The sequence below is a fragment of the Branchiostoma floridae genome, unplaced genomic scaffold, assembly GCF_000003815.2.
Source record: "Branchiostoma floridae strain S238N-H82 unplaced genomic scaffold, Bfl_VNyyK Sc7u5tJ_490, whole genome shotgun sequence".
NCBI lineage: Eukaryota > Metazoa > Chordata > Leptocardii > Amphioxiformes > Branchiostomatidae > Branchiostoma > Branchiostoma floridae.
The window spans coordinates 240,229-252,743 of NW_023365881.1; the positions used below are offsets into that span (position 1 = coordinate 240,229).

The 12,515-nt window shown below is 42.4% G+C and overlaps 2 protein-coding genes across 2 annotated transcripts; both read left to right on the forward strand.

Annotated features, from left to right (window-relative positions):
• Window positions 1–782: 782 nt before the first annotated feature.
• On the forward strand, window positions 783–7,864 carry LOC118408893 (zinc finger protein 665-like). Its single transcript, XM_035809753.1, has 9 exons — window positions 783–989; window positions 1,610–1,661; window positions 1,715–1,917; window positions 2,488–2,563; window positions 2,840–2,899; window positions 3,596–3,718; window positions 6,499–6,575; window positions 7,031–7,536; window positions 7,765–7,864. Exons 1-9 carry the CDS (start codon window positions 783–785, stop codon window positions 7,862–7,864), a joined length of 1,404 nt encoding a protein of 467 aa, XP_035665646.1.
• A 1,924-nt stretch (window positions 7,865–9,788) lies between these two features.
• On the forward strand, window positions 9,789–12,494 carry LOC118408894 (gastrula zinc finger protein XlCGF8.2DB-like). The gene is made up of 3 exons (XM_035809754.1): window positions 9,789–9,859; window positions 11,334–11,494; window positions 11,818–12,494. Exons 2-3 carry the CDS (start codon window positions 11,344–11,346, stop codon window positions 12,492–12,494), a joined length of 828 nt encoding a protein of 275 aa, XP_035665647.1. The 5' UTR covers window positions 9,789–9,859; window positions 11,334–11,343.
• The last annotated feature ends 21 nt before the right edge of the window (window positions 12,495–12,515 follow it).

The following is a 12,515-nucleotide window of genomic DNA, read 5'->3' on the forward strand; positions in this document are numbered from 1 at the left end:
ATCAGTGTATTCCAAGCTACTGCGGTGTTCTGTTCCTTTGTTCCAGTACGAAATACACGGTTTTACGGTACTAATCTGCACATCACGGGCCAGGTAAGAAATTCAACCGCCTCATGAAGTCTTTGTCCTTGTTAAAAGAGTCCTAAATGAAGACCTTTTATCTATCTTGAAGATATAATTTGCGATAGTCTGCGGACGGGTGGGGAGGGGGGCAGTGCTCTTCTTTCGAAGAAGCTCTGCACACAGGCATTTCCAACCAATCTAAAACACGCTAAATGGGGTTACTAAGCAACTGAAGGATTTTCGAAACGTTCAAATGTTTTAGGTAGCATCCGCCACATTTTATTTAAAAAAAACGACCCTGACGAAAGTTAGTGGATGCTACCTGAAACGTCTGACCGTTTCCAAAATCATATCCAGCTGGGTAAGTGCTGTTTGGGTATTCTGAATACCCGAATGTCTAACTTTCATTGACACCTAAAAACAAGATGATGAGTACGATAAAATTTGTGGATATTGTTTTGCCATTGAGTCATAAAATATGTGCCGGAAGGTTGAAAAATAAATTTGAATGTGGACTCAACGTTAAGTATAAATGTATCACCCTACCCGCATTAGAACCAGAAGCATGTAGCAACAACATAGCCTACTTAACCACAAACCACAAAAAAAACGACCACACTCGCCTGAACCCTCTCATATTACCGGGGAAGTGGCTTCAACCCATTCATCCGTTTTGGCGTTAGGACATCTGTCATTTTTTATCCCACAACAGAAAAGTGATGGCTAATCCCAGTACTGAAGGTCACCCTGGGAACGAGACTGAAGGTCTGCATCCTGGAAACCCTGGGAACGAGACAGAAGGTCTGCGTCCTGGCCACCCTGGAACGAGACTGAAGGTCTGCACCCTGGGAACGAGACTGAAGCTTTGTACCCTGGCCACCCTGGGAACGAGACACACAGCAGGGAGGACCAGAGAAGTGCTATCGGTAAGCACGCCTTTTTCGATTTGGCTGCTGCAAAACCATGTGAATCTCCGTGTCAAGAATCTTACATCTAGATATAAATTCGAATTCCACAATTTAAAGATAAAACAGATAGATATCAGAAGAGTACCTTGGCTTGCCTGGTTGACCTACCTCAAAGTGTTAGCACCACCAATATGCATTTAGACCTGTAGATATATATGTTAAAACCGGTAGTATTGTTCGGTTTTTAATGTTTAGATTATGCATGTATCTTTAATTAAGATTACTTTTAATTGTAAATCATGCTGCATTTCAGTCAATGAAAGCTGCTATCGTATGTTGTGTTAACAATGAATTTATGAATTCAGAACCTCATAACCTCACGAGAGTTAGACACGTGATCTTACGGATACGTGACGTCAGCGATTGACGTGTCTGTAACTCTCGCGAGTTTACATTCTGAAGTGATTGGTCATCAGTATTGATCCAAAGAAGGCGACAGCGGTCGTTAAAAATTTGATCTATGTATGCATTTGTGTTGGAAGAAAAGAAACCGGTAAGCAGTTTACTGTGATTACCAACATAGATGAGCCTCCATGACAAATTCATTCATTCATTCATTCATTTATTCATCCATACAGCTGACATTGTCGGACAGCATTGCAGAGAAGAGCAAGCTCCATGCGTGGGGACGTTTGATGTGAAGATTGAGAAGACTGATTTCTTGTCCCCATGTTTACAAACAGAGGATCCTGACGAAGCTCTACTTCAAAACAAGACAACAGACACGGGCGGACAGCGGGACAGGGAAGGGCGAGATTCGTGCCAGGAGACGTTTTATTGGGAGGTGAAGAAAACTGGCTCAACATCGCAGCTAGAACAAGGGAAAATCCTGAAGCCAGAGCTCAATACTGAGAAACCCTACATGTGTTGGGAGTGTGGGTTCCAAGTACGTTATCCTAGCGACCTGCGTAGACACATGAGAACCCACACAGGGGAGAAACCTTGCAAGTGTGATCAGTGTGATTATTCTACAGCACTGAAATCCAATTTGGACCGACATCTAGCAAAGCACACCGGTGAGAAACCCTACATGTGTGGGGAGTGTGGGTACAGGACAACTCACAAGTCCGATTTATCCAGACATATGAGAACTCACACAGGAGAGAAACCCTACAAGTGTGACCAGTGTGACTATTCTACAGCACAGAAATCCAATTTCGACATTCATCTAATGAAACACACTGGTGATAAGCCCTACATGTGTGGGGAGTGTGGGCACAGGACAGTTCGTAAGTCCGACTTATCCAAACATATGAGAACTCATACCGGTGAAAAACCCTACAAGTGTGACCAGTGTGATTATTCTGCAGCACGGAAATTTGATTTGGACCGACATGTAACAAAACACACTGGTGACAAACCATACATGTGTGGGGAATGTGGGTACAGGACAACTCACAAGTTCGACTTATCCAGACATATGAGAACACATACAAAACCCTACAAGTGTGACCAGTGTGACTATTCTGCAGCACGGAAGGACCATTTGGATATTCATCTATTGAAACACACAGATGAGAAACCCTACATGTGTGGGGAGTGTGGGTACAGGACAGCTCGAAAGGGGGACTTATCCAAACACAAGAAAACTCATACCGGTGAAAAACCCTACAAGTGTGACCAGTGTGACTATGCGGCAACATGGGAGTCTGATTTGGACCAACATGTAACACAACACACTGGAGAGAAACCCTACATGTGCGGTGATTGTGGATATGGGACGGCTAAAAACTCTGACTTATCCAGACATATGAGAATTCATACCGGTGAAAAACCCTACAAGTGTGACCAGTGTGACTATTCTGCAGCACGGAAACACGATTTGGACATTCATCTAGTGAAACACTCTGGTGAAAAACCCTACACGTGTGACCAGTGTGACTATTCTGCAGCACACAAATCCTCTTTGAACTATCATCTTGCAAAACACACCGGTGAGAAACCCTACATGTGTGGGAGGTGTGGGTACAGGACAGCTCACAAGACAGACCTATCAAAACATATGAGAACCCATACCGGTGAAAAACCCTACAAGTGTGACCAGTGTGACTATTCTGCAGCACGGAAACGCGATTTGGACATTCATCTATGGAAACACTCTGGTGAAAAGCCCTACAAGTGTGACCAGTGTGACTATGCGGCAGCACAGAAATCCAGTTTGGACCAACATCTATCGAATCACACCGGTGAGAAGCCCTACATGTGTGGGGAGTGTGGGTACCGGACAGCTCGCAAGTCCGACTTATCCAAACATATGCAAACTCATACTGGTAAAAAACCCTACAAGTGTGACCAGTGTGATTATTCTGCTGCACGAAAGTCTCATTTATCCAGACATATGAGAACTCATACTGGTGAAAAACCCTACAAGTGTGACCAGTGTGACTATTCTGCAGGACAGAAATTCAATTTGGACCTACATCTAACAAAACACACCGGTGAGAAACCCTACATGTGTGGGGAGTGTGGGTACAGGACAGCTCTGAGGACTAACTTATCCCGACATATGAGGACTCATTCCGGAGAAAAACCCTACAAGTGTGACCAGTGTGACTATTCTGCAGCACAGAAATCTACTTTGGACCGACATCTGAGACAACACGTTGGTGAGAAACCCTGCATGTTTGGCAATGTGGGTTCAGCACAAATGAAACTAGAGTTCCACGACCTCATACCTTCACCAAATGGTTTGAATCTTTTCCAGTGAAGTATTTATAAATTTTTCTATTTGATTACAATCAAACCTGTATTAGCTGCTACCTTTGCATACTGGCCACCTGAACATATGCAGTCAGTTTTTGTCAGCCCTTGGATTTTTTCCATTGCCCTAAGCATTGAGAAATAGTCTATAGCGGCAATCTGTCCAACGCGGCCATGGCCACACAATTTCTGGTCGCATAGATACAGAAACACTGCCTATTGTGACCATACAGCAGCCATGCACCGGGATTACAGTGATCATAGTTTGAGGATTCGAAGTTGACAGGGTTTTTTGGCAGTAGTGTTAGGTACACACTAACCCACTTCATTTTTTATGGAGACGTTACTTAAAGGGTTGAGGAATATATATCCACTATTAAATGCACTACTTTTACAATAATTGTTGTTGTTTTATTCTATGATAATGATACAGTAAGTATCTATATGCAGGGAATTTGTAAACTGAACCAGAAACTATGCATCCAGACAGTTATGTTTTTTTAATGACATCATCTCAGATCACGTTAATGTCCCACTAAGGAGAATTGACCTGTCAACATATCAGGTAACAGCATCCAGTTACATTAGCGACCTGGCAGCGACCAAAATTGGATTTGTTGATGAAGGTTATAATCAGACATTCAGGTAATAACATACGCCAAATAGCAGCTACTCGTGAACACTATTTTGGAAACGGACAGACGTTTTAAGTAGCGTCCACTTCATTTCGTTAGTGACACTGAAACGTCTTGCCGTTTCCGAAACCATGCCCATTTGCTTGAGTAGCTGCTATTTGACAAAACTGGATTTGACATTTGTGTGACCCCTGTTTTGATATGGTACAAGATGTAAAACCGATGAAACTATTTACGGATGTAAAGCTATGATTTAAAAGACAACAAAATACACAAAACGTAACAGAAACCTATTATCAATAGTTTATTGTCAGGCACCAAGGCCCACAAGGACAAATAATTAGACGATTCATTTAAAGAAACAATAATCCAGTACATAAAATCAAAAGTCAGGATTTACATGACTCTAACTCGTGCGCATGGTCTGAGTACTTGACAGTAGCTCTTCCAGAGCATACTTGTAGTAATAACATCGGAATGACATCCGTTCAGACCACGATCAGATCAGATGTAATTATATATTACAATCATGCATGAAAGTAATTCCCAAAATAGAAAGAGCAAGACTTAACTACTGCGAAGGAAATATAATCCCGTTGAGATCACACTTTACTACACAATATTCAATTATTCCTGGCGCAACTCCGTCAATCTACAGTCGGTTACTGAGTACACAGTCAGGGTGAGCTGGGTAATCAGGTCTGTATCACCTTTGACCTTTGAACTTTATTCGACCCCGATGTTAGCGAGTCGTATCCTGCCCTTTCGTGGCTCTCACCTGTGGAATTTTATAGACGCGGTTTTTACCATACCTCTAGACAACACAGACAAGGTAAGAGTGTCAACCGCCTTATGAAGTCTTTGTGTTTGTTTTAAGAGTAGTGAATAAAACCCACTTGTCTATCTTGTTGATGTAATTTGCGCGATCGTCTGCGGATAGGTGGGGAGGGGGGCAGTGCTCTGTGCACAGACATAGGACTTTGGTATCAGGACGTTCTGTCACAGAAGGGAAACATGTTTTTTGCTCAGTTTCTTCTTCTACAATCAAATAGAAAACATAGTATTGCATCTTCACAACTACACCTTGGAATAACTTGAAATTCAGTGAGTGGTAGCTAGGTCGTTGCATAAGACACTGCATTTTGGTCATTCGTGCCATGAAAAGTCCTTGTCTTGACCAAAAATTGTTTCGATTTGCATAACAACGTCCAGACGAGTTTTGTTTACTTTTTTGGGCCTTACCCTTTGACATGTTACCTAGAATTCCTGTCGCCGCACATGCGTCCTGACTTCTGTGAAAAGGCTTATATAGATACCATTTTCGTTTTATTTATTTATTTATTTATTCATCTCAAAACATGTGGCTAGCCCCTTCAACTTATTTGAAGTTGATTTCCAAGGGGGCCAACTACATAAATAACAAAAACGAAACGTGTTATATTCAGTAAGACAACCAGAGGACAACAAACAATATATACAAATAAACCGAAGCGTCTTTACCAAGAACAGTTGTCGATGTCAACCAAAAACGTCAACGGTGGAGGTCAGAGGACAATGTGCGGAGGAGTGTTTCTTAGGGCAGCTTTAAACTGCCGTAGAGTTGGTGCATGTCTAATGTCCGCCGAAAGCGTATTGTAATATGTTGCTCCTCTGTATGCAAATGTGCGGTGGCCAGCTGTGTTTGTGTAATTGGGTTTATGGAGCAAAGAGGCTTGTCTGGTGTTATGGCTGTGTAACAGGTGGTTGTGTACAAAGGTGGTATCCAGGTATGTCGGGACAAGCCCGTTAATACATTTTAAGACAATCACACACGTGTTCCTTTCTCCGCTGCGTAAGATACTTCCAGTTGAGTCTGCTGTGTAGGTCTTGGACACTGGATCGTCGCCTCATTTGTAGGATGACCCTGGCAGCTCGATTTTGAAGAACCTGAAGTTGTCACTGCTTGGTGATGTTACAATTTTCCCAACAGTGTCACAATACTCAAGTAGTGGTAGAATCATACATCTGTATAACATACTTGTAATGTTGACAGTGAGACATGATCTTAAGCGTCTTAGCCAACCTATTCTCTGTGATACCTTGGAACAAACCATGTCAATGTGTTCGTTCTATCATTTGTTGTCCCTCAACAGAAAAAGAATGGCCAGTCCCAGCTGTGGAGGTTCTACTGAAGATCTGCGTCCCAGCTACTCGGAGAACGAGAATGGAGGTTTGTGGCCTGATCACTCTGGGAACGAGACTGGGGATTTGTGTCCTGGCTATCCTGGGAACGAGACTAAGGGAGAAAAACCCTACAAGTGTGACCAGTGTGACTTTTCTGCAGCACAGAAATCCCATTTGGATCAACATCTAACAAAACACACTGGTGAGAAACCCTACATGTGTGATGAGTGTGGGTACAGGGCAGCTCGCAAGTCTGACTTATCCATACACATAAGAACTCATACCGGAGAAAAACCCTTAAAGTGTAACCAGTGTGACTATGTGACAGCATGGAAATCCAATTTGAATCGACATCTAACAAAACACACCGGTGCAAAACCCTACATCTGTGAAGAGTGTGGGCACAGGACAGCTCACAAGTTCAACTTATCTGTACATATGAGAACCCATACAGGAGATAGGCCCTACAAGTGTGACCTGTGTGACTATTCTGCTGCACAGAAAGGCAATTTTGACTCCCACCTAGCAACACACACCGGTGAGAAACCCTACATGTGTGGGGAGTGTGGGTACAGGGCAGCTCACAAGTCTGACTTGTCCAGACATTTGAGAACTCATACTGGAGAAAAGCCATACGAGTGTGGGGAGTGTGGGTACAGGACAACACACAAGTCATATCTATCCAAACATATGCGAACTCATACTGGTGAAAAACCATATAAGTGTGACCAGTGTGACTATTCTGCAGCACTGAAATCCAATATGGACATTCATCTATTGAAACACACCGGTGAGAAACCCTACATGTGTGGGGAGTGTGGATACAGGGCAGCTCACAGGTCTGACTTAAACAGACATATGCGAACTCATACCGGAGAAAAACCCTACAAGTGTGACCAGTGTGACTATTCTGCAGCACAGAAAGGCCATTTGGACTCCCACCTAGCCAAGCACACCGGTGAGAAACCCTACATGTGTGGGGAGTGTGGGTACAGGGCAGCTCACAAGTCTGACTTGTCCAGACACATGAGAACTCATACCGGAGAAAAACCCTACAAGTGTGACCAGTGTGACTATTCTGCAGCACATAAGTCAAACCTATCCAACCATGTAAGAATCCATACAGGATACAAACCCTACATGTGTGGGGAGTGTGGGTATAGGACAGGACGCAAGTCTGACTTGTCCAGACATATGAGAACTCATACCAGAACATATCAAAACTAACGCCACAGAAAACCCTTCAAGTGTGACCCGTGCAGCTATTCTGCACCACAGAAATTCCCTTTGGATGACCATGTGAAAAAACAGCTGGAGAGAAACCCTAATGTATGAAGAATGTGTAGAAATAATGTAATTGATATATGATAGCTTAGATGATTAATAAGGGTTGTTTGTTCATACATACTTTTGGGACATGTTGCAAATCCGTTTTTGCCTCGGACCAAAGTCTTGTGCTGAATTGTCACCTCTTAGCTGGTCAAGGGTAGATATGTGTCATTGCACGCTTTACTTAAATCCTAATTAACATGGATTTAGAATATAAAAAAATGTTTTTTTTTAACATTGGTGTCACTGTGCACAATTTAATATCCAATATTAGCACTAACACACATTTAAGGTTTGACAAATATGTAACTGCAACATTAAATGGTCTACTGTTACATGAATTGTTGTATTCTATGATGTAATACAGTAAGCATCAAGTATATACAGCTGTATGTGGGGAGTTTTCTATGAGTTTTAACAGTACCCGGCTATATGATTCAAACGTGAAACAATTTGTTTCATAACAAACTCAGTATTGGAGAATGCCCGATATGCCATGCACAAATTTTGCTGAATTTTTTTTCCTTTTTTGTGTGTGTGTGTGTGTTTATATTGTACTTTTTATTCCTGAAGGCTGCCTGCAGCTGATTTCGACCGGACCCGGGTTTGGAAATTGTACCTTAGAAGAAACTGTGCATCTATAGATTCATGTTTATTTCATGACTTTCCCTTGGATCACATTACTGTCCCACTGAGGAGAATTGACCTGTCAACATATCAGATGACAGCATCAGATACCCTTTTCACTGTACGGTACCCGGCAACCAAAATTGGATTCATCCATGAAGGTTACACATTCAGGTGATAAAGTACGTCCAATAGCAGCTACTACTCAAGCAACTGGGTATGATTTTCCCATCATTTACCACAGTGGGATTGTAATATTTTCTCATTAATTATGCAAATTAGGCATAAGATTTACCTATTAGTATTCTTCCCTTTCTCAGTTACATGTCACATGTCGCAATTGTTCTATAATGGAACAGAGTGGGTTTCGACAATTTACTGATTAATTATGCAAATTATATTCTCATTTGCGTAATTAATTTGTAAGTATATGAAGTATCACTGAAGCTGGGTACATACCAAAAATCATGATCCTCCGTCAGCCCCATCTTCAGTTATTCCTCTTTAAAATCTGACACTATACCGGCCCCTGCAGTTCCAAAACAAGCCACTAGGGACTTACCCCATTTACTCTCTGCCCCAAGGGCTATCTACCACCCAAAAATAATAACCATAGCTTGTCCAAAACTTGAAAAATCAAACCCACAAAAGTTCTGCTGCAGTACTGTAACGAGCCACTAGGGTGCCCAAAATATAATCGTCATCAGGTCTCATCAAGAACTACACACATACAAAATATCAACACAATCCATTTAGGCATGCTTGGGCATGACAAAGTACGTATATACAAAATGATTCAGGAAGGTACCGGCTTAATCACGCTAGAAAGCAATAATGAAAATGTGTAAAATCAGTATAATTCCTTTTCAAGTATCCCTATATCCCCCATGTGGAGCCCCAATTAACATAACCAATCAATCATAATATTATTGACAGGTATGCATGGTTTGCAAACAAAAAACTGCAGAAAAAATTCCAAGACTGTCCCTTGTATAATGGTGCGGTCCAAAAAGTGTGCGGTTATTCTAATAACCGCACACTTTTGAGGTTACGGCCCGATAACTCATAGGAAATGGGGGCTTCTGATTGGCCAATTCCATCTGGCTATATGATAATCATGAACAACACAAGAACTAACCTTAATAAAGAAGCGATGGGGAAAATCTGATAGCGATTTTACCGTGCATTTATTGCTAGCGCAACTCCGTCAATCTGCAAGCAGCTACCGGGTAACCTGGGTAATCAGGATTGTATACACTTTGACCTTTTACCTTTATATGACCTCAGACGTGACGAGTTGGTGTGTGGTGTTTGTTTCTTTGTTCCAGTGCGAAAGACGCGGTTTTTACGACACTTTTGGACAACACGGACGAGGTAAGAGTGTCAACCGCCTTATGAAGTCTCTGTTTTAGTGTCTACTTCCTTTTGTTAAAAGAGTCGCGATTGAAAACGCCTTTATCTTGCAGATACTGCACCGTCTTCTGAGGAAGGGTGGGGAGGGGGCAGGGTTGTAGCACCCGTCCTTCAGTCCTTTGAAGGAATTTTGCAGCTGGGGACAGAAAAAATGTTTGCCCATTCTGTCCTCTGTAATGGACAAAAATCTATATGTTAAGTCAGTAAAGATATGAAAAAAATGTCTTCCTGTGTAATTTTTCACCAAAACAGATGAACAGCTTAGTCTAACAACAAAATCTACACTCAAAATGCAGGAAATTTGGTTTCAGAGGGTCTAGATTTCAAATTTTTTCAGGGGAGTATGCCCCCGGATCCCCTTTGAAACTTTATGCCTTCAGCTCGACGTCTCGTTCTTTCTGATTCAAAATCGAGGGGACTGAAAATGATGTCAGGCTGGCTACAACCCTGGGAGGGGGGCAATGCTCTGTGCACAGACGTTCCAATAACGTGTTTTACTGTATGATATGTACGACAAGGGAACACACAGACCACTTTCTGTACTACTGTGTAAGGCAGGGCAGAATGAGACACAATTTACTAAATGAAGTGGATAAAATCTATCAAGTATACAACATGCCACAGGAAGAACGAGCATAACTGCCATAAGAACCGGATATCAATGACAATGACAATGATATCATAACAAATGTGGGAAGATAATTTGGAGGAAGATTGGCAAATAGATGTACAAGGCAATTTCTATTAAACCAATCAAGCTACAGGAAGATTTGCAAAGATTGTACCTGAGAATCTACATCGTGAGATCACGTGGCAGCGGCAGCGTGTTTGGCTCAGGACCGAGAGGTCCCGAGTTGGAATCCTGCCATGTCACCGATCTTGTGCCCCTGGGAAAGGCATTTTACACGGTTTTCCTCACTTGACTCACTTAACTCAGGTTAAAATGAGTACCTAGTTTCGCTAGGGCCGTCCCTCAAATAGGACGTTACATGGATGTCCATGTTTAGGGAGAGCCACAACCCACGCATGTTAAAGAAGTTAACCCACCACACTTTTCGGAAAAGCATGCCCCGGGGTGCGATGGAGCAAATCGTTCTGTCTGGAGTTAGTGATTCACTACAAATTACCCGTTTGGAGGGCCTGGCGAACCTCTGTGTCGTATCAGTCAAACATGTCAGTAATTGCCGATTCCTCGGTAGATGGACATTATTGGAAGAACAGAACAGAAATTCAGGTAAATTCAGGAAAACAAGCTTTTTCACAGATTTCACTATGCATATGCGAGTGACATGAATCCTGGGTAATATGTCAAAGCTGAAGGCCCATAGACATGAACAGTCTCGTTGCGACCGTTATTAAGATTTGCGTGACAATACCGAACTAGTAGTGCCTGAGATAAAATGTGATTTTCCTTCTGCCATTTTTTATCCCTCAGCATAACAGAAATGGCCAATTGTGGAAGTCCTGCTGAAGATCTGTGTACAGGACATCCTGGGAACGAGACTGAAGATCTGCATCCTGGGAACAAGACTTACAATAGGGAGGACCAGACAAGTACTAAGCACGACTTTCTCAGATTGGCTGCTGCAAAACCACGTGAGTCTCCGTGGCACGAATCTTATGTCTAGATATCAGAAAAGATAAATATAGATAAATAAGATAACGCAATTCCAATGTAGAACAGCTGGATATGGCAAAATTACATTGCCTTACCTGGTTTTATATCTATGACAAAATAAGTGTTAGCAGCTACCAATAATCATTGGAGCAGCACACACATGTATAGATATGTTAGTTTCCTAAGGTTTGTTTTTAGATAACTTTGTTTTTAGATAATTTCTAATCAAACTGCATTTCGGTCAACGAAAGATGCTACTGTATGTTTTGTTTGCGATGACCTAATTGATTCATTCCTACAGCAGACATAGTCGGACAGCATTGCAGAGAAGAGCAAGCTTCATGCGCGGGAACGTTTGATGTGAAGGTTGAGAAGACTGATTCCTTGTCACCATGGTTACAAACAGAGGATCCTGACGAAACTCTACTTCAAAACAAGACAGCAGACACGGGCGGACAGCGGGACAGGGGAGGGCGAGATTCGGGTGAGGAGACGTTTTATTGGGAGGTGAAGAAAACTGGCTCGTCATCGCAGCTGGAACAGGGGAGAAACCTGCCTGTAGTCAGTACTAAAAAAACCTACATGTGTGGAGAGTGTGGATTCCAAGTACGTTATCCTAGCGACCTGCGTAGACACATGAGAACCCACACAGGGGAGAAACCCTACAAGTGTGACCAGTGTGACTATTCTGCAACACAGAAATCCTCTTTGACCAGTCATCTGGTAAAGCACACCGGTGACAAACCCTACATGTGTGACCATTGTGACTATTCTGCAGCACACAAATCCTCTTTGAACTTTCATCTTGCAAAACACACAGGTGAGAAACCCTACATGTGTGGGGAGTGTGGGTACAGGACAGCTCACAAGGCAGACCTATCGAAACATATGCGAACTCATACCGGTGAAAAACCCTACAAGTGTGACCAGTGTGACTATTCTGCTGCACGAAAAGTCTCCATTTATCCCGCCATATGAGAACTCATACCGGACAAAAAC